The sequence below is a fragment of the Acomys minous genome (genome assembly GCF_964271855.1).
Source record: "Acomys minous genome assembly, chromosome: 13".
In the NCBI taxonomy this organism is placed as follows: Eukaryota; Metazoa; Chordata; class Mammalia; order Rodentia; family Muridae; genus Acomys; species Acomys minous.
In genome coordinates, this window is record NC_140495.1 from 5,233,695 (window position 1) to 5,254,743 (window position 21,049).

The 21,049-nt window shown below is 53.0% G+C and overlaps 1 protein-coding gene across 2 annotated transcripts; it reads left to right on the forward strand.

Annotated features, from left to right (window-relative positions):
* PLCD1 (phospholipase C delta 1) lies at window positions 1-20,906 on the forward strand. Of its 2 annotated transcripts, none has more exons than XM_084754908.1 (15): window positions 1-161; window positions 8,881-9,045; window positions 10,203-10,431; window positions 16,070-16,199; window positions 16,321-16,552; window positions 17,264-17,465; window positions 17,557-17,701; window positions 17,778-17,927; window positions 18,015-18,173; window positions 18,409-18,568; window positions 18,747-18,863; window positions 19,780-19,958; window positions 20,051-20,183; window positions 20,271-20,420; window positions 20,541-20,906. In XM_084754908.1, the coding sequence occupies exons 1-15, from the start codon at window positions 128-130 to the stop codon at window positions 20,624-20,626; spliced, it is 2,271 nt and encodes a 756-aa protein (XP_084611034.1). In that variant the 5' UTR covers window positions 1-127; the 3' UTR covers window positions 20,627-20,906. The 2 variants fall into 2 exon arrangements, with proteins under 2 accessions (XP_084611034.1, XP_084611033.1); XM_084754907.1 differs by lacking the exon at window positions 1-161 and adding an exon at window positions 5,300-5,564.
* The last annotated feature ends 143 nt before the right edge of the window (window positions 20,907-21,049 follow it).

The following is a 21,049-nucleotide window of genomic DNA, read 5'->3' on the forward strand; positions in this document are numbered from 1 at the left end:
CATCCCCGGCCTCCTCCCACCGCAGTTCAGTTGGGTCCCTGCACTGGCCTGCGTTGGGACCCCAGGCTGCTCGTTTGCTGCTCTAGTGAGTCACGCCGCGTCCCCTCCGCCGCGAGCCCCGACGGGCATGAACTCGGGTCGGGACTTCCTGACCCTCCATGGTGAGTGTCCCGTCTGCAGGGGAGACCCTCGGGAAAGCCTGTCCCTACCAGGGTGGCAGGGTTAGCAGCCCCTTCAGCTGCATTTTCACCATCAGAGAAATCAACTCCTTATAGCCCCCTTGGGGGATCCGGGAAAGCTTCACCCGGCTCCGCGCCGGGCAAACCTTGGGCGGTTCCAGACTTCCACCTAAATCTGGCCCAAGAGATCGGAAAGCAGTGCAGACTTCTCTCCAGGATTTCCCCTTATCTTGTTCATAAAAGGTTGGGTTCCTCGGTCCAGATGGCACTCAAAGGGTTGGGGAAGGAAAGGAACAGCATCCTTAGCCCACCAAGTTCTCTCTTCAGAGGCTTCCCAAACACGGGTGTGTCTGGACCGCGTCAGGCCGCGCGGGTGCGGCGGATGAGGGTGTAAAGGGGTGGGGCGAGGAGGAGGAGGAGGAGGAGGTGTGCAAGTTTGGCTGAGGTCGGTCTGGCAGCCTTCGCTGCCTAGAACAGAAAACAGCGATGCCAGGGCGATCGTATTTGCTGACCCTCTGGCCTGAGTGGGCAGGGTCTTGGCTAGAATAGCCTTGCAGCTTGGTCCTTTGTACAGCGGCTTTGTTTCTTCCAGTCTGGGCTAGCTCTTCTCCCCAGGGCTGTCCCTCTAGCAGAGAGGAAAAGTCCAGGCTTCTGGCTACAAGTCTTAGAAGCCTCAGGGAAGAGAGGAACTACTAGTGTTCACATTCACGTACACGCGGGGAGGGGGGCGAAGGAAGGGGGGGAGGCGCACGCGCGCGCGCGGCGTAAGAGGTGGGTGTGCGTACATGGGGAGTCTTTCTTTCATGTCTCCTCAGGTCATCTACTAGCTCAGCAAACCCTGCAGCTCTCACACCAATCCACCGCTTAACGGTATTTCTCACTTGACTCTAGTATCCCTGAGATTGGAGTTTTGTTTTGCTTTTAATACAACACGTATTTGTTTGTGTATTTGAGGGGGTGTGTGTGTGGGTGTACGGAGGTCAGAGGGTAACTTGCAGGAATCGCTTCACTCATACCGTATGGATTCCAGGGATCAAACTGAGGCCACTAGGCTTGGTAGCAATCCCCTTTACTGGGCTGAGACGTCTTACCAACTGGCTTGTAGATTTTTGTGCTCCTTAGCCTTCCACTCCACCCTGGCTGGATATGAGCTCTGCAGCCAGTCCCCGGTCTGTTTTGTGTTTGTCAGTTAACCTAGACTTTGTAGCTGGAGCCCAGTAAGCTAGGGTTTCTCAAAGCCACCTTGTCAGGCTAAGTCCCTGCCCCTGCCCCCTTCTCTTCAGAGGCCAGAAATACCCTTATATTTTCTGGCACACTGGTGGGAACAGAGGGTTGACAGCGCAGAGGATCACAGTTGCCCCTTCCCCATCTACTAGCTTTGGCTGTCTACTTACCAAGTCCCTGCCTGCCTCCCTCGGAACTCTCTGGTTGCCTCTGGACACTACAGAAGCCTTGGGTCATGTTGTAACAGGCTCTCGCCTCAGCGACAGTACCCATGTCCTATTTCTTTCCTGGGTCAGCCCTGGTATCTTCCTACCGAGAAAGACACGGAGCCTCAGTCTAATAGCGTAGGCCTGGCCAGCCTGGCTTATGGTGTTTGAGACCAGCCTCCTGAGTGTGTGACTCAGTCGAGCCTTTCCTGCAGGACAGGAATGTCCACTGTGACCAAGCTGATGAACCTGTGGGCCCACCGCTTCTAGCTTGGCATCCACAGTGACCTCCACCGAGCACCTTCTGCCTACATTGCAAACCAGATGAGGAAGTAAGGATGGTCGAGGAGACTTGGTGGCAGGAGAGTGTGGTCCCTGGGGCTTGTACCCGTTAGCTGTACTTCTGCCAAGGAGTCTGTGTCTCTTTCCGCAGTGCAGGTCCCACAGCCCTGTCGCCTGCTGCCTGACCACATGTTCTGGCTTGGGCAGCTGGGGGGGTCCACTGCAGGAATGCTGTCAATCCCTTCCATTGGCCGAGACCTATTTTGTCCTTACTTCCTACTCATCCCGAGGCAGTGTTGGGTGAAGGCATACACTGTGAAGACAAACACCAGGCGCTCTCTCTCTCTCTCTCTCTCTCTCTCTCTCTCTCTCTCTCTCTGTCTTCATGTCAGACAACTCACTTGACTTCTGTGCGCCTTGGTTTCCTCATTTGAAAATGTGAGGAAACACACCTATTTCACAGGGTGCTGTGATTGTGGGATGACCACCGGTAGACCATCAGATTCCAGCCTTGCCAAACATGATGGAGCACTACCAAGGGCAAACATGGCTGGAATTCGATGCATGATCCCAGGAGCTCTTTCTGCCACTAAAGCCCAACAACGGATGCTCCAGTCCCCACCTATCCCAACCCCCTACTCTGCTTTAGCTAAGCCTGGATGGGCATTTTCAGCAGGTCCCACAATGTGCCTGAAAAATATATCACCTTGCAGGACCTTTGCCTTAACTGAAGGCATCCATCCACACTGACTTCCCTACACCTGGCCCACCTGCCTACTGCAAAGGGCTGGCATTCTGTAAAGGGGAAAAGGGCCCCCTGAGAGTCACAGGCTCCAACCCGGCTTTGCTATTTACTGTGCAACCTTTGCCTTTCTGAGCCTTTTTCTCCTCTGTTAGATTACAATGTATTTTTCCATGGAGGATGTTGCCAGGATAAAATGCTAGTGGTGGCTCGGGATTTAACTCGGCAGAGCGCTTGCCTGGCACGCACACATCCCTGGGTTTAGTCCCTGCACTGTGTAAGCCTGGATAGTGGCACATGACTACAATTCTGGCATTCAGGAGCTGATAATCATGAGTTCAAAGCCACCCTCAGCTACACAGAGTTGGAGGTCAGCCTAGGGTACACAAGATCCTGTCTCAGACAAAATTATCAGGTTTATGGATTCTGGGTTGCTTAAACACCCGAGGCCCCCAAGAAAAGCCACCACAGCAAGTAAGGGTGGCCAGCTCCCCACTGATGGGGGAGCTGTGTCTCAAAACTGTCTGCCTCTGGGGCCCAGTGTGGACCCATGATACACACATGTTGGCCCATGTTGGTCTTTTTTAAAATAATTTTTTGTTTTTGGTTTTTTTCACGACAGGGTTTCCCTGTGTAGCCCTGGCTGTCCTGGGCTTGCTTTGTAGACCAGGCCGGCCTCGAACTCACAGCGATCCATCTGACTCTTCCTCCTGAGTAATGGGATTAAAGGTGTGCAACACCACCACTACCAGGCCTGTGTTGGTCTTAAACTGTTTTGTGTCCCAGGCCATTTGTGGAGTCAAGAAAAGCCCATGAGCCTTCTCAAAGCTGCATTTTATTGTTGGGGGTTGTTCATGGGAGGTGTCGTTTGTTTGTTTTGAATTTTTGGAACTTTTGAAGTAAAGAAAATACAGCATATTGAGGTGCGATCACATCAGGGCCTAGGTGGTCTTTGTTCTGCACCTCGATACAGTGGTGGTGTTGACAGCGGCTATGGTGGCAAAGGCGACAGCCCACGCCTTTAAAACTAGCACTTGGGAGGCAGAAGCAGGCAGATCTCTGAGTTCAAAACAGCCTGGCCTACAAAGTGAGTTCTAGGACAGCCAGGGCTACACAGAGAAACCCTGCCTTCACCACCACCACCACCACCACCACCAACAACAACAACACCCTCTATATGTTTTTGGTTTTACAATCTGGGCAGGCTACTCTATATTCTACACACACACACACACACACACACACACACACACACACACATACACACACACATACACACACATACACACACACACATACACACACACAGAGACACACATACACACACACACACACACACACACACACACACACACACCAAATAAAAAGCTTTCCTGCGTCCACACTTCGTTCATCTACATTAAAGTGCCTTGCTTGTCACTTATTCTTCAGTGTGACTGTAGACAAGCCTACTTGCTCTGTGCTTCAGGATTTTTGTTTTTACTGTGCTGTCTGTGCCAAAAACTGGCTTTGCCAGTGAGTCACTTTTGCTGCTGTAGTGAACCCAGTGGGGACCTGTCGGGGACAGAGGGTAAGGGAGGGTGAGTCAGGCCTCTGGGTGGTGTCCTGGCCCTCCTGCAGCAGGGACTCAGTAATTACAGGCTGAATGAAAGGGAAGTTGTACACATGAAAGGTCCCAGTGTTCCCGGGCACTCTGCCGCATAGTTTTGCACAAAGTTGCCGTATTTCTGATTTATTCTAGGCAAGCCTGCAGACTCTTTTTGGAGTCAGTTTTTTTTTTTTTGTTTTGTTTTTTGTTTTTTTTAAAGAATTGTGTTTGTGCCTGGTGGAGGTGGCACACGCATTTAATCTCAGCTGGAGACAGAGGCAAGCAGATCTCTGAGTTCAAGGCCAGCATGGACTACAGTTTCAGGAGAGTAAGAAGCACTGTCTCAAAAAAATAAAAATAAATAAAATAAATAAAAATAAAAAAGAAAAAGAAAAGAAAGAATTGCGTTTACTTTGGAGGATTACCTTGCTTTGATGGGAAACCGAGTAGAAACCATAGAGCAGACAAGGCCTAGTCACAACAAATCAGTTGAGTATCTGAGGGCAAGAGCATTGGCGGGCTCCGTTGACTAGCCCCTGCTCTGCCTGACCACCTCAGCGTCTCTTTTAAATTCTGCAAGCCACCAGGAGTCTCTTTGCAGCGCAGTGTCTGCCGCCCTGGTGCCTGGGCGGTCTTGGCAGAGTTGGCTACTAGGTCTTGCAGAGTTCCCTATTAGGCTCTACGGCACACTTGCACCCTTCCCCGCCCCAGTCCTCACCCTCACACACCCTCGGGTCCTCCGCTCCTTGCCTGGGCTCCGCCTTTCTAGAGCAGGACCCTTCCTCCGGGCTCCGCCTCTCCCTCCGTGTGTTTCCTGGCTGTGACTCCTCCACGTCGCCTTTTAGGCGGTGACTGCCAGCCCCCGGGCCTGGCCTATGGCTGGCAGGCTCTGCCACCCCAGTCCTCCAGACATGCTTGCTATTCTAACACTCTACATGTGAAGGCACATGGATCCGGAATTCAAGGCCATCTCGGCCACACGGGAGGTGAATGCCTCGCCCGTACCGCCTCGGAGGTTCTGGTTCCACGTCCTCCGCCTACTTCCACTCTCTCTAACCATCCTACCCATCGGCCCCGCCCCCAGACTTGGCCCCGCCTCCAAAGACATGGCCCCGCCTTTTGTACAGCGGGCCCGCCCCTCTTCAGGCTCTGGCTCCGCCTTCTCAAGGCTAGACCCTGTCCGGCTCAGCCGGCTTCCAAGCTTGGATTCACCAGGGAGAGCACCATGCAGTGCCTAGGGGTCCCGAGTTGTAGGGGGCGGCGGCGGAGCTTGAGCCGCTCCCGGGAGCTCTTCCTGCGGGAGCAGAGTCGCAAAGTGGCGGCGCTCAACGGACAGAGACTCGGTAAGGAGTGCAGGGGACGCTGAGAGCCTTCTGTGGGGAATCGGACGGCAGCTGGAACAGGACGCTCTTTCCTCCGAGCCTCTGATTGTACAAGTTTAATTCCTTCGGCGGGGCTGTGTTTTCAGTGTGGGTGCGAGGGGTTAGTATTGGAGGGATTAGATACCTACCCTTTTTCCAGCAACCTAGTCTCCAGGCTCCCCACTAACTCCAACCCCTCATTGGTTACAAATTCACCCCTGCGTGTGTGGTTCCGTGTATCACTGACTGTGTAACCCAGTTGGGTCTAGTATGATGATGGGAAAAAATGTGTACCTAGCCAAGTGACAGTTGGTGACCCCCGGGTTGGCTAAGTGATTCTGTCACACCCGTGGTATTGAGACACCATTGAATGGGGATCGTAGTTTGTAATGCCGTATACCCAAGCGTGACACTGTGGAACTGAAGGTGTCTGTGTGTAACCCTATGTGACAGTGTGCAGGTGACTGCAACTGCTTGTGACCGATGTGACTGTGTGCCCTAAGGCGATGAAATGACTGCCATTCTGTGCTGTGGTGTGGGTTTTCTTTTTTTGTTTTTCGAGACAGCATTCCTCTGTGTCACTCTGGCTGTCCTGGACTCACTTTGTAAACAAGACTGGCCTCTAACAGATGTGGGTTTTCTGATGCGGTTACCTGGTGTCTCGGTGGCTGCGTGTTTCATAACTCTGATCCTGAAAACAGGCTGCCTTCTTCTGAGTCCCACCTCCATTGTGCGACTCCCTTCTGCCTCGATTTCCTCCTCTGTAAAATGGGGCTAATGATACTGCCTTTCTTCATAGGGTTGTTGAGGGGGTTAAGTACATGTGCTGCCCACAGTATCTTATTCAAACGCTAGCTGTCATTATGGTGGCTGCTGTTATTATTATGGGGGTGACATCCCTGCACTGTATGTGGGGTGCCCATGTGTGAAAAACAGTAACGCCCATTCCATGAGACACGGGTACTTTGGGGGCGGGGCGCTGTGTCCCTGTGTGCAGGGTTGTGTCTGAGTATGTGAGTGTTTATGGTGCCCAGCACCTTCATCACGGGTCATGTTGGGAACAGGTGCTCCCGAATCCCCACAGCAGTTCCCTCCATGGTCGCTTCCCTGTGAGCAACTAGCCTGAGGTCACAGCCCGCCTGCCCGGCCCTCCTGAGGCTGAGTGAGGGCTGAGTAAGGGGTTCCCACAGACTTTCTCCATGATAAGAGAACAAGGGTCCTGTGTTGGCCACCCAGAGTCCTCAGATCCAGGAAGCCCTTCCCACTCTATGGAGGTCCTGCCCAGATTTCCCAGTTCCTGAAGTGTGGAAGGTGTCACCCTACTGGGGCTTATCAGTGTCTGACCCCACAGCCCGGGCCACTGCTGGCTCCAGGACAGGATGAACTTGTCATCTCTTCATGGTGTTTTCCAGAACGAGAGGGTGGGAGCTTGCCTTCCACTTCCCGGCAGCCCCCATTCCCATCCTATTAGCAGGAGTTTGCTTAGCTGCAGGCAGCTATTGGAGGGGGCAGGGTGCTGCCAGATGGGCAGGAGCGGCCCCTCCTAGTTCTACCTTAGTCCGAGAAGAGACAATGGGATGTCCCAGCAGAGGCCAGAGGTGGCCTTTTGCTCTGAGAGTCTGGAAACTCCCTAAGCTTCCGTCCGTGTGGAGCATTTTGTGTGAGCCCCCTTCCCTCCTCCCAGGATTCCCCACACTGAAGGAGAGCTTCCCATACCGACTCAGAGCATCCTCTAGCAATGGGTAGACACGCGAGACAAAGATGGTGGCGTGTGGCATGACTGTTACCTCAAAGGCTGCCTACAGTGCTTTCTGAGATGCTTACCCCAGGCCTGATGAGGCAGAGAAGGGGCCCTCCTGAATCTATGGGGGTAGCTGTTAAGCCAAGGCATCGGTCCTCACTAGGAGTAAGAAGCTGATTAGGGATAAGGGTGGGCGAGTGAGGCCTGGTCCATACAGGCTTGCAGATAAGTGTGTAGAAGGCAGTGGGTGCGCAGTATGGATGAACTGGGAGTGCATATCGGGGTGGAGCGTCTGGGCCATGGCATTGTGATGTCTCTCCAGCATTAGAGACTCTGGCCTCTCCAACAGGACAGTTGGAATCTCTGATGTTACTTTTCTTTTGGGTCACACCATTTTCAGGACATAAGGAGGTGTCCAATTGGCTTTGAGTAGATCTGGCTGCTGGTCTGAGTGTATCTACCTCTGTATCACACCCCTGGTTTATTAAGGGACAGGTGCAGGTCTTCTTTGTCATCATTAGTACAGGGTCCGTTTGTGGATGAAGGGTTCCTGAGAGGCTTGGTGTCCTTCTGGTTCCTCCTGTCTGCCTCTGTCCAGAGAGAGGGTACTGAGTCCTGTGGAACCCATGACGCAGGTCAAGCCCGCATCTCTGAAACCGGCACAAGAGCTGTGCAGGAGTAGGGCAAGCAGGCAGGCAGAGTTCTGTCATCCCTGTGGGCCCCGCCTCAGCTTCTGAAAAGACTGAGCTCTGTCCTGAAGCAACTGTTTCCTGAGGGAGCCCAGGCCCAGGACACTCAGTGGTGGGGGTTCACTAGGAAAGACAAGGTCATCCCAGCAGGCTAAACTCAATGCATAGTGGGCTCACTGTTCTCTTCTGGGGACAAAGATCAGAGACTGGCTTAAGCAGATTCTAGCTAGAGGTAGAGGGTGGGGGGGCATAGGGGGGAAGGAATAGCTTAGGCCCAGGGATCCCCTGGCAGGAAACCATGAAGTCACGAGGTCCCATAGCTGGTCAGGAAGTGTGTCGAAACGTAGGTACAGATAATGTTGGAGCCACTGGAGGTGGGAGGTTAGGTGGCTCTGAAGGCCTGCGGTTCATTTCCGGCTGTGTTGGTCTTTTTCCCTCTCCTGCTTTGTCTTTTAGTCCCAGATCCCTTCACTCTGAGCCAGGCCATTTCCCAGATCCCCCCCAGGAGCCAGAGGGTTTTGAACTGTGCTCATTCAGGCTTTAAGACAAGTCACAGTGTCTAAGTATGGTCCGAGGCAGAGCGTGTAGCACAGAGGTCAGACACCTGCCTGCTATGCACAGATGCCCTGGCCTTGATCGGTACTCACTGCTGGGGCAAAAAGATGATCTTACGTGGGTAAAAGTCTTCTCCGAAGGAGGCAGGGCTCCGGGGAACTGGCTGGTGGAGTTGGAGGAGGGAGAGGTGCCTCCGAGTGAGGATGAGCTGGTGCAAGTGGGCCCGAGAGGGCAGAGGACAGGCCACGGTGGCGCTGATGAGAAAGGGACACCGGCGGAGGAAGCGGTGTCTCACCCTCATTCCTCCCCGCAGGGTTGCAGGATGACCAGGACCTCCAGGCCCTTCTGAAGGGCAGCCAGCTACTGAAGGTTAAGTCCAGCTCATGGCGGAGAGAACGCTTCTACAAGCTACAGGAAGATTGCAAGACCATCTGGCAGGAATCTCGGAAAGTCATGAGGTCCCCGGAGTCCCAGCTGTGTGAGTGCCCTGGGTCTCGTGGTGGGTCTCCTGGTAGGTGTGGCGTGGCGCAGGGTAAGGTGGAGGCCAGTCACGGTCCCTGACCACAGGTGGACCAGGCGTGAAATAAGGACCAAAAGGAAGAGACTGAGGCTGGCTGGGGTCAAGCAAAGATTCGAGTTAAATTATTTGTAGGGAAACTGAGGTGAGGCTGGTCACAGAAGGCAGTCCTAAGAGTACGGGAAGATGAAGATACAGAGCCATGAATGCTGATGAGGGGCAGCCAGGCTCAGAAGCAACTATGGAGCTGGACAGGGTTGTTTACTGTTGGGATTCAGACCCTAGGTGAGCGGCTGAGGTGCCTACTTAACATACCAAAGCGGACCTGGCCTCCAGGTTCTCCCAGCATTCCTCAGTCCCCCACCTGAACTTTCCAGCCCAGGGGCTGGCCTTCCTCTCCCCCATTTTGCCTCTCTCTCTCTCTCTCTGCAAGTGATTTCTCTCTTTTCCACCCCTCCCCACAGCCGCAGCCCGAGAGCTGGTCCCAATATACCTGCCTTTAAATACTTTAATTTGGCTTGAATTGGCTCATTTCTTCAGCGGAGAATATCTGTCAGTTTGAATTTATAGTGGCCACCCAGGCAGGAGACAAAATGGGTGGATCAGTACTCCAAGTATGGTGGGGCCAAAAGCTAGGCCCAAAGTCCAAGGATAGATAAGGCCCTACCAGTAGCTGGAAAGTAAGGTGAGGCCCAGGAGGCCGACTGTCCTGGACTAGAGCCTTCTGAGGCTGGGGTGGAGCAGGGCAGGGAAAGGGCAATTGAGCCTGCAGGGCTATGCACTCACTGTCTTTTTAGGCTTCTCAAAGGCCCAGGGACCCAAGACAGGGTTTCTCTGTATAGCCCTGGCTGTCCTGGATCTCCCTTTGTAGATCAGGCTGGCCTCGAACTCACAGAGATCGGCCTGCCTCTGCCTCCTCAGGTGCTGGGATTACAGGCGTGTGCCACCATGCCAGGCTCTGTGTCTTCATTCTTTTAGTCTCCCCTCCTGCCCTTCTCTCGTCTGAGCCCCCAGTCTGGCTGTGACAGCTGGCTGTGCTGCCCTCTTCATGGCTCTGTCAGAGGCAGTCGTTTACCTCACGGCGGCCTGTTCTGCTATCCCACGCCTCCTCCCTGCAGTCTCCATCGAGGACATCCAGGAGGTACGGACGGGGCACCGCACAGAAGGCCTGGAGAAGTTTGCCCGTGACATACCCGAGGACCGGTGCTTCTCCATTGTCTTCAAGGACAATCGCAACACCCTAGACCTCATCGCCCCGTCATCAGCCGACGCTCAGCACTGGGTGCAGGGCCTGCGCAAGATAATCCATCACTCGGGCACCATGGACCAGCGGCAGAAGCTCCAGCAGTATCCTCCTGGGGGTCATGGGTCCTGGCTGGGCGTGGCACTCGGTCTGGTCTGGTCAGTTGTGGTGCCGTAACAAAATACTGGAGCGTGTCAGTTCCATTGCTGATCGGTCGCTGTGACAGTTGTCAAAAACAAATCAAGAGAAGACGGCTTTGTTCTATGGTTTGGGAGAATACAGACCATCGTGGCGGGAAAGGCATGGTTGCGGGAACACGAGGCAGCAGGTCACATTGTGTCAGGAAGCAGAGAGAAAGAAAGGAACTGTGGTGCTCCGCTCACTTCCTTCTTTCCCATTCTTAGTCAACTTGGGAATCCAAGCACTGGCGAGAAGCACATCTCCTCTTGTCACTCCCTAGAGACACACCCAGAGTGCTTCCAGTCCAGGCAAGCTGGCAGTGACAACTGAGCACCACACAGACTGAGTGGCTGCCACAGCACTAGTGTGTTTCTTGGGGCACAAGGAATATTTGGGAGTGATACTGTGACCCCAGCCTTCAGAGCAGCCTGTGGGCTGAGGATGGTAACTTGTGGATCATTCCATGCCGTGACCCTGCATCTCGCATGCCTGAGATGAGGGAGGAACCAAGTTCCCACATTTGTTTGCCTGAGACAGGTTCTGGGCTGGAACTTGTGATCCTCCTGCCTCCCTGAGTGCAGGGATCATAGGCCTTTCCCAGCATGCCCTGTAGCTCCCTTTTTTTATGACAGTTTTATGGAGGGATAATTCACATACTATAAAATTAACCCAAGTGTTGAACCAAGGGGCAGTGCCTCTGACAGTAAAGAACTTGCCATGCAAACATGAGGACCTGAGTGTGAGTCTGTCACACAAATGAAAGACCAGGGGCGGGGCTGGCAACATGGCTCAGTGGTTAAGAGTTCGTACAGCTCTTCCAGAGGACCCAAGTTCGATCCCAGCACCCAAGTAAGGGGGCTCACAGCAGTCTGTCTGTAGTTTCAACTTCAGGGACCTAATGCCTCTGGCCTCTGGGGGGTACCTGCACTCATGTACACATACGTACACACATGCACACACACACACATTCACGTATGCATGCATGTATGCACACACACATGCATGCACACAGACTTGAAAATAAAATGAATCTATTTTTTAAAGCCAGATAATGGTGTACGTGCTTGTGGTCTCAGCACTGAGTAGCAGGGACAGGTGGGTCCCCCTGGGCCTTCCTGGCCACCCGGCCTAGATTAACAAGTGAGTTCCAGCCAGTGACGATCTTGACACAAAAGACAAGGTGGGCAGCACCCGAGAACCAACACCTGTGGTTAGCCTTTAGTCTCCACGTGCACAGACATGCACCTGCACCCACATGAACAGGCACAGAGACCCACACCGTCATTCAACCTGATTTAATGTTTTTCACACATTTACAGTTGTCCTTTCATCCTTTCATCACCATCAATTTTAGGATATCCGCATCACCCTCTTCCTGGCCCCCCAAAAAACCCATTAGTGGTTCTTTCATATTTTCCTCCAACCCCAGGTCTAGATAGCCACGGTCTGTTCTTTGACTGCATTGCTCTCTGTGGACTTAGCATAGATTCAGACCCTGCCACCTCCCTACTGTACAGATGCTCCCTGCTGTGTGGATGCTCCCTGCTGTGTGGATGCTCCCTGCTGTGTGGATGCACCCTACTGTACAGATGCTCCCTACTGTATGGCTGCTCCCAACTATATGGATGCTCCCTACTGTAAGGATGCTCTCTGCCGTATGGATGCTCCTTGCTGTGTAGATGTACTCTGTTGTGCGGATGCTCCCTGCTGTGTGGATGCTCCCTACTGTGTGGATGCTCCCTGCTGTGTGGATGCTCCCTGCTGTGTGGATGCTCCCTGCTGTGTGGATGCACCCTGCTGTGTGGATGCACCCTACTGTACGGATGCTCTCTGCTGTATGGATGCTCCTTACTGTACAGATGCTCCTACTGTACAGCTGCTCCCTACTTTATGGCTGCTCCCAACTATATGGCTGCTCCCTGCTGTATGGATGTTCCCTATTGTATGTATGCTCTCTACTGTACAGATGTTCCCTCCTATACAGATGTGCCCTACTGTACGGGTACTCCCTAATGTACGGATGCATCCCTAACTCCCAACTCATCAGTAATGGACCCATGAGTCGTGGGACGTTAGAACTGCCATGAAAACTCTTGAGTACATACTAGAAGCAAGACTGACAGATTATATGGTAACTGTTATGTTTAACTTTATTTATTTGTTTTTTTTTTTTGAGGTAGGTTTCTCAGTGTATCCCTGTCTGTCTGTCTTGGAACTCACTCTGTAGACCAGGCTGGCCTTGAACTCTGAGATCTGTCTGCCAAGTGCTGGGATTAAATGCATGTGTCACCACCACTTGGCCTGTTTTAAGTTAAAAAAAAAAGATTCTATTTTTGCCATTTTATTTTAAGTGTGTGTGTTGCCTGCACATATGTCCCTGTGCCATGTCCATGCCTGATGCTCAAGGAGGCCAGAAAAGAGTCTTGGATCCCTTGAAACTGGAGTTAGATATGGTCAAGCCTCCATGTGGGTGTTAGGGATTGAACCCCAGATCCTCTGGGAAAGCAGCCAGTGCCCTTAACCACTGAGTCATTTCTCCAGCCTCTTGTTCTGGGTTTAATTATGTCTGTCTGTCTGTCTGTCTGTCTGTCTGTCTGTCTCTCTCTCTCTCTCTCTCTCTCTCTCTCTCTCTCTGTGTGTGTGTGTGTGTGTGTGTGTGTGTGTGTGTGCAATGCCTGCGGAGGTCAGAAGGGGGCCCTGGGTCCCCTGGAGTTCAGCTGTGAGCCATTGTGAACAGCCCCATGTCAGTGCTGGGAACCGAACCCTGGTCCTCCAAGCCGTCTTCCCACCTTCACGTTTAACTTTCTGAAAACCAGACAAACCATTTCCTGAAGGGAATTCCAACAGTTTAGCCTCCCACCAGCAGCGCGAGGGGTCTCGCTTTCACAGCGCCAGTAGGGTACTACTTTTTAGTCTTTCTCTTTGGTTATACGCACTCCCTTGCTGCGAAGAGAGGCTCCGGCTCACTTTCTGTTTGTTTTTGTGTGTGGTGTGGAGTAAGAAATCTATTTTCCCTTTTTGCATTTGGATATGCAGTTGTTCCATCACTGTGAAAGTGGGTATTTGCTCTGGACTTGGTTCTAGCCACTTGTCTCTTAGTCTGTCATTTCATGCACTGTCCTTGCACCACACTCTTTTTTTTTTTTAAGCTCCTATAACTTTGTAGCAAGCTTCATAATCAGGAAGTGTGAGTGTCTAAGTCTTTTTGTTTTGCAAGATTTGTTTGGCCAGTCTGCATCCCTTGACTTACTGCGTGTGTATTTTAAGATCAGTGTGTCGATTTCTTTCTTTCTTTCTTTCTTTCTTTCTTTTTTTTTTTTTTGAGACAGGGTTTCTCTGTGAGCAGTCCTGGCTGTCCTGGACTCACTTTGTAGACCAGGCTGGCCTCGAACTCACAGCAATCCACCTGCCTCTGCCTCCCGAGTGCTGGGATTAAAGGAGTGTGCCACCACGCCTGGCTCGATTTCTTGAAAAGAAGCCAACAGCATTTGAAAGGGTTCGTAGGTTAGTTTGGGGACTTTCAGCATGCGAATATGTCTTCTGTTGACATTTGATTATTCCTTTTTCCATTTGAAGATCTACTTTGTGGGTGAGTGTCCATATATGTGTGGTGACTGCAGAGGCCAGGAGCAGGTACCAGCTCACGTGGAGCTGGGGTTATAGGTGGCTGTGAGCCATCTGATGGGGATGCTAGGATCCTAGGTCTGGTCCTCTGCAAAAACCACAATCCATCTTATGTGAGGAGCCATCTCTCCAGTTTTTCCCATTTCTTTTACTACTGTTTTATGGCTTTCTGAATTTTAAGTTTATACTTTAAAAAATGATTTCAAATAATTTTAATAATTTGGTGCTATTGTGAGTTGAATTACTTCTTAGATTTATGATTTTTATTATTTGTTTGCTTTTCATCACAGGGTTTCTCTGTGTAGCCCTGGCTGTCCTGGAACTCACTTTGTGTAGGCCAGTCTGGCCTCGAACTTGGAAATATGCCTGCCTCTGCCTCCTGAGTGCTGGAATTAAAGGCACCAGTGCCTGGCACTTAGATTTTTATTGTTGTTTTGGTTTGCCTGTTTTGAGACAGAGTCTCAGGTAGCCCAGGCTACCCTGGAATTGGCTATGTAGCTAAGGATGACCTAAAACTCTTGATTCTTCTGCCTTTACCCCCTGAGTGCTGAGACTGCAGGGTGTACCACCAGGCCTGGCCCTGGGGCTTAGGCTTTTGTTTTTATTTATGTTTGTATTTTTATTTTTTTTAAAGATTTATTTATTTATTATGTTTACAGTGTTCTCCCTGCATATGGGTCAGAAGAGAGAACCAAATCACATTATAGATGGTTATGAGCCACCATGTGGTTGCTGGGAATTGAACTCAGGACCTTCGGAAGAGCAGATGGTGCTCTCAACCTCTGAGCATATCTCTAGGCCTGGACTTTTATTTTTTTTAGGTTGTATGACATTGCTTATGCTGCTTACGCTGTTGTCTCCTTTATGGTTTCTTCAAAAATTCCATTGTCGCTTCTTCTGAGCACACCCGTGAAGCTTATTGTTTTGTTTGGCCCAGTGCTCTAGCTCTGAGGGCGGTGCTAGGGGCCTCCCTCCCCAGCCGGTCCCTCAGAGTCTGAAGGGAGACTAGACTGACTTGACACAGGCTTTGGGCTTGCGTGGGACATCTCCATATTCTGATCAGTGGCTGGAAGTCTGTGTTTCTGTAAATTAAGCCTCGGGTACCGGAGGGACGTTGGCTGATGGTCTGAGAAGCCAGAAAACACGCTTTGCAGAGTTAATGGTGGTTCCAGGCTGATATCAGCATGGCGGGAGGTGATCTTGTCAGGCGGGGGAAAGCTACTGACTGGGTTTCCTTCTCCATAGCCTAAATTGTCTGCAGTGAGTCTTTTTATAGCAAAGATTTCCAAACGTCATCAGGTTTCAGAGAGAGCAAATAGAACTGGGCCTGCTAGCAAACAGTAGCTGGGCCTGGTGGTGCAGTCCTGCCAGCTACCCAGGAAGGTGAGGCAGGAGGATTGCAAGTTCAAGGCCTACCTGGACTAAAGAGTGAGTTTACAGTTGATCTGAGTCATTTGGAGAGCTCCTGACTTTTAAATACAAAGTAAAAAAAGGACCAAGGATGGCCCTGCATTCAGGGCCAGGCAGTTGTGGTGCACACCTTTAATCCCAGCACTTGGGAGGCAGAGGCGGGTGGATCACTGTGAGTTCGAGGCCAGTCTGGTCTACAAAGTGAGTCCAGGACAGCGAAGGCTACATAGAGAAATCCTGTCTCCAAAAACAAAAACAAAAACAAAACAAACAAACATCCTGCATTCAGTCCCTAGTGCCAAACAAATAGACCAACAAGCAAGGAAAGAGAAATGAGGGGAAAGGCCCCCTCCCCCCCTATTTCCATCCCCCTCCCCCACCTCTCATCCCCCCCACCCCCACCCCCCGGCAAGGAAGGCCTCCAGGTCCTGCCCTGCTCTGTGGCCACCTACAGGCCACTGTGGCTTTACATGTCTGGGATCCTGGTGGGCATCAGGCTGTTGTACGTGTCCTTGACTGCTTGTCCAGCTGGATTCACTCCTGCTTGCGGAAGGCTGACAAAAACAAGGACAACAAGATGAACTTCAAGGAGCTGAAGGATTTCCTGAAGGAACTCAACATACAGGTGGACGACAGCTACGCAAGGTGGATCTTCAGGGTGAGCTAGCTTGGGGTGGCTGTGGGGGGGGGGCGGGGGAGCGGGGGAGGCAGGGGCGGGAGTCTCGTTCCTGGCTGAGGCTGGCTCCGAGCCCTACCCACGGACTGTGCTGGGCTTGCAGGAGTGTGACCACTCCCAGACGGACTCGCTGGAGGACGAGGAGATCGAGACCTTCTACAAGATGCTGACCAAGCGGGCAGAGATTGACCGTGTCTTTGAGGAGGCTGCAGGGTCCGAGGAGACCCTGTCGGTGGAGAAGCTGGTGACCTTCCTGCAGCAGCAGCAGCGGGAGGAGGCGGCAGGGCCAGCCTTGGCCCTCTCCCTCATTGAGCGCTATGAGCCCAGTGAGACTGGTGAGACTGGCCCGGCGGTCCCAGAGACAGTGGCTAGGAGATTGATGGAACTCCAGGCAGGCAGGCAGGCAGGCAGGCAGGCAGGCAGGCAGGGAAACAGATGTGTTGGACAGAGAGCCAGCTGATCAGTATGTGGCTATCTGTGTAAGAGAGAGCTCAGTGGCAGCCCTGCCTGGGCCTCACTTTCCTCCAGTTGTTTCTTCAAAAGGCACTGAGCGTTCATGCCCCAAGACATAGAAAGAAGTGGCTGGCAAAGCCAAGGTTGTTTTTACTTCCTTCTTTGTCGAGTCTGGGTCCAGCTTTGAGACATGACCCAGAGAGGACGGAGTCCTGCTCAACACCTCCAGGCTAGCTCAGTTGGCTTAGTGCGACCCAGTCTCACAGTACAGATTTAAAGGAGGATTGGGGGGGGGGTTTTGCAGCTCAGCGGTAGAGTGCTTCTGGGAGACCCTGTGTTTGGTCCTGAGTCCTAAATACCCTGGGGACACATTAACACTCTGCCTTTGAGGCTTTTAGAGTGGGAGGAAGGAGACGAGACAGGGCCTCACCACACTGTGACCACAGCCACACTGGGAGGCCACGACTTCTGCTCCCCAGAGCTGCAGAGGACCAGCTGAAGGTGCATGGGCAGACGGAGTGGAGAAAAGACTTCTCTTTCCACAGTGGTGGGCAACTAGCTCTGACTAGAAATGGTGGCTTCTTCCTACGCAGCCAAGGCTCAGCGGCAGATGACCAAGGACGGCTTCCTCATGTACTTGCTATCGGCTGACGGCAGCGCCTTCAACCTGGCCCACCGCCGTGTCTACCAGGACATGGACCATCCGCTCAGCCACTACTTAGTGTCCTCATCCCACAACACCTACCTACTGGAAGACCAGATCACGGGGCCCAGCAGCACGGAGGCCTACATCCGGTGCGGTCCCAGGAATTGCTAGGGGCCAGTTGGGGCGGGGCCCAGGATGGGACCCAGAGGGTCCTAACCTAGCTGTCGTCACCTCCTGCAGGGCTCTGTGCAAAGGCTGCCGCTGCTTGGAGCTTGACTGCTGGGATGGTCCCAATCAGGACCCTGTCATCTATCACGGCTACACTTTCACCTCTAAGATCCTTTTCTGCGATGCGCTCAGAGCCATCCGGGACTATGCCTTCAAGGTTGGGTGTGCCCTTGGGAGTGAGGAGAGGGTACTAAGGGTGGACAGTCCCTTCTGACTTATCTTGGGGCTTCTAGGCATCCCCCTACCCAGTCATCCTATCCCTGGAGAACCACTGCAGCTTGGAGCAACAGCAAGTGATGGTACATCACCTGAGGTCCATCCTGGGGCCCATGCTGTTGGACCGGCCACTGGATGGGGTTACCACGAGCCTGCCTTCGCCTGAGGTATGGAGTGGGTACCCTTAAGGCGAGGAAGTGAACCTGGCTTGGAGGCCTGGGTGGGTCATGACCAGTTTGGCTGTACATCCCCAGCAACTGAAAGGCAAGATCCTACTGAAAGGGAAGAAGTTCGGGGGCCTGCTGCCTGCCGGAGAGGAAAACGGGCCGGAAGCCACTGACGTGTCTGACGAAGATGAGGCTGCTGAAGTGGAGGATGAGGCCGTGCGGAGCCAATTACAACAAAAGTCCAAGGTTCTAGGGGAAGCTGTGGAGGTGGGATGGCCCCAGGCCCGCCCCACCCTATTGCCCATGGGACAGTTGCCTTGCCTAGGTTTTCCTGTGGCTGCCATTCAGACCCTCTGCCCCCTCTCTCTGTCTGTCTCTCCTCCCTTTCCCTATCTCTCCCCCTGCCTTTCTCTCTTGTCTGGGTTTCTGGTGCCCAGTGTCTACCCTCTGGCTCTAACCTGGGCCTCCCCGCGGCCTCCAGGAGGATAAGCTAAAACTGGTGCCAGAGCTCTCTGACATGATCAATTATTGCAAGAGTGTCCACTTTGGTGGCTTCTCCAGTTCTGGAACCTCCGGGCAGGCATTCTATGAGATGGCGTCCTTCTCTGAGAGCCGTGCCTTCCGACTGCTGCAAGAATCCGGTAAGCCCCCTGCCCTTACAGGCATACGATCCTGGCCGTCTGGACTGGTCAAGTCTGGGCCTGCCCTCCAGCCCTGCAGGGCCCCAGGTGTTATGTCCAGATGGAAGTGGTGGGGTGGCTAGGGGTGTCCTTAGCCCACCGAGGCCTTCACTGCTGACTTGTGTCCACCTATTCTCAGGAAATAGTTTTGTCCGCCATAACGTGGACCACCTGAGCAGGATCTACCCGGCTGGGCGGAGAACTGACTCTTCTAACTACAATCCTGTGGAGATGTGGAACGGGGGATGCCAGATTGGTATGGGCCAGCTGGAGGTGGGGGGAGGTTAGAGAGAGCACCTCGGCCGTGATGCCCAGGGTCCTAGAGCCCTGATGGTCTTGGGGCTTGAGAAGGTTCGGGGGCAGGCCGAGGGCTGAGCATGGAAATTGCCCAGCCAGCGAATCTGTGTCTGGGGTGCACTCCAGCCCCTTTGAGTTTTGCCTTCAGAAATGGAGCGTGTGGGCTGAGGGTGTGGCTCAGTTGTTCCGAGTGCTTGCCTGGCATGCGTGAAGTTGTAGGTTCATGCCTCTTCTCTTCATAAAATGGGGATAGTGTCATACTTGTCATCCCAGCAGGTGGGGGTGGGGGTGGGGGTGGTGTGCTGGGCTGGTCAGGAGTTCAAGGCCAGTCTGGGCTACACGAGACCCTGCCTCAAACCCCAGCAACACAGGCTGGGGAGATGACTCAGTCAACAAAAAAGTTTGTCATACATGTATGAGGTCCTGTGTTGGGATTCCTACTCATGCGAAAACACAGGAGTGATGGCACACCTCAGCACCGGAGGCAGAGGCAGGGACAGGCTGATCTCTGGAGCTCACTGGCCAGCCAGCCCAGATGTATTGGGGAGCTCCAGGTTCAGTTGAGACCCTGTCTCAAAAAAAAAAAAGGTGAAGCATGATTTGGAAAGATGCCAAGCTATTGAGCTTTGGCCTCCACATATATACACACATCCATATGAACACATGCCTGCATTACACACAACACCACACACACACACAAATAAATAGAATGTGTGATCCGTGTGGTGGATGAGGGGAAGGCAGGAGACACCAGAACGTGATTGGCTCCTTCTTATAACTCATGTTGGAACCTAGAGTACAGTGCACTCTGAGCAGGCTGGCCTCTAGGACTCTGGGGCCAACCCAAGCCTGTGACTGCTCTGCTACTTTTTTAGTGGCTCTGAACTTCCAAACCCCCGGGCCAGAGATGGATGTGTACCTAGGCTGCTTCCAGGACAACGGAGCCTGTGGGTATGTGCTGAAACCTGCCTTCCTGAGAGACCCCAACACCACCTTCAACTCACGCGCCCTGACTCAGGGGCCCTGGTGGACTCCGAAGAGGCTCCGTGTCCGGGTATGGCTAGACACAGGAGGGTCGGTGGCCTGTGGGCATTCCTCCCTGCTCACTGTGTCCCTCAGTGCTCATTGTCCCCTACCTGCCCTTAGATCATCTCGGGACAGCAGTTGCCAAAAGTCAACAAGAATAAGAATTCAATCGTGGACCCCAAGGTCATAGTGGAGATCCACGGTGTGGGCCAGGATGTGGCCAGCCAGCAGACAGCAGTTATCACCAACAACGGTATAGCATGCACCCAGGGCCTGGGTTGGACCAGGCTGCTGGCGTCACCGATGACCTTGCTATTGATATTGGCGCCTGCCCTTCTAGGTTTCAACCCATGGTGGGACACGGAGTTTGAGTTTGAGGTAGCTGTGCCTGACCTTGCCCTGGTCCGCTTTGTAGTGGAGGATTATGATGCTTCCTCTAAGAACGACTTTATTGGCCAGAGTACCATCCCCTGGAATAGCCTCAAGCAGGGTGAGTGTTGGAGGGAAGGGGCCTGTCAGGAGCAGTGGGCGGGGCCTGGCTTCCCTTAGACTACAGCTCACCATGCCTGGAGCATCCTCTCCCAGTGACCAGAACTGCCCTTCCCACCAGGGTACCGCCACGTCCACCTCTTGTCTAAGAATGGAGACCAGTATCCATCAGCCACGCTCTTTGTGAAGATCTCTATTCAGGACTAAGCCTGAGGCCCTGGTGAGGTCCACCCTAAGTGGGCCAAGCTGTGTTCACACGTCGTCGGGTGTGGCTGGCATTGTTGCACCGACCTCTGGCTCAGAGCTCGAGACCCTGAACTGCCTTTGACTTCTGCCTCTTTGAGGGACTCAGGAGCAGTCCAGTCCCCAGAGTGGTCTAAAATTCCGTTAGGATCAACACTGCAGCCCTGTCCCCTACCCTCTAACTGTCTTTAGGTTGTGAGTTTTTATAAAAATCACAAGATGAAACCTCGTAGTCTCTTTACATGGACAACAGAGAATCCTACAGGCCTACGTGCACACCCCTTCCCACCCTGGTGGGGTCACGTGGATCCAGCCGTCAGTTAGGAATCCTTTCCATAGGGAGGGTATAGCCCAGAGCACCCCAGGGCCCTGGCGCCAAGAAAGGGA

Excerpts from the sequence above, each read along its gene's own strand:
- PLCD1 (XM_084754907.1), top strand. The coding sequence starts at position 5,447 with ATGCAGTGCCTAGGGGTCCCGAGTTGTAGGGGGCGGCGGCGGAGCTTG. Across the intron at positions 5,565-8,880 it reads GCTCAACGGACAGAGACTCG|GGTTGCAGGATGACCAGGAC; the intron begins GTAAGGAGTGCA and ends TCCTCCCCGCAG. Across the intron at positions 20,184-20,270 it reads AGCAGTTATCACCAACAACG|GTTTCAACCCATGGTGGGAC; the intron begins GTATAGCATGCA and ends CTGCCCTTCTAG.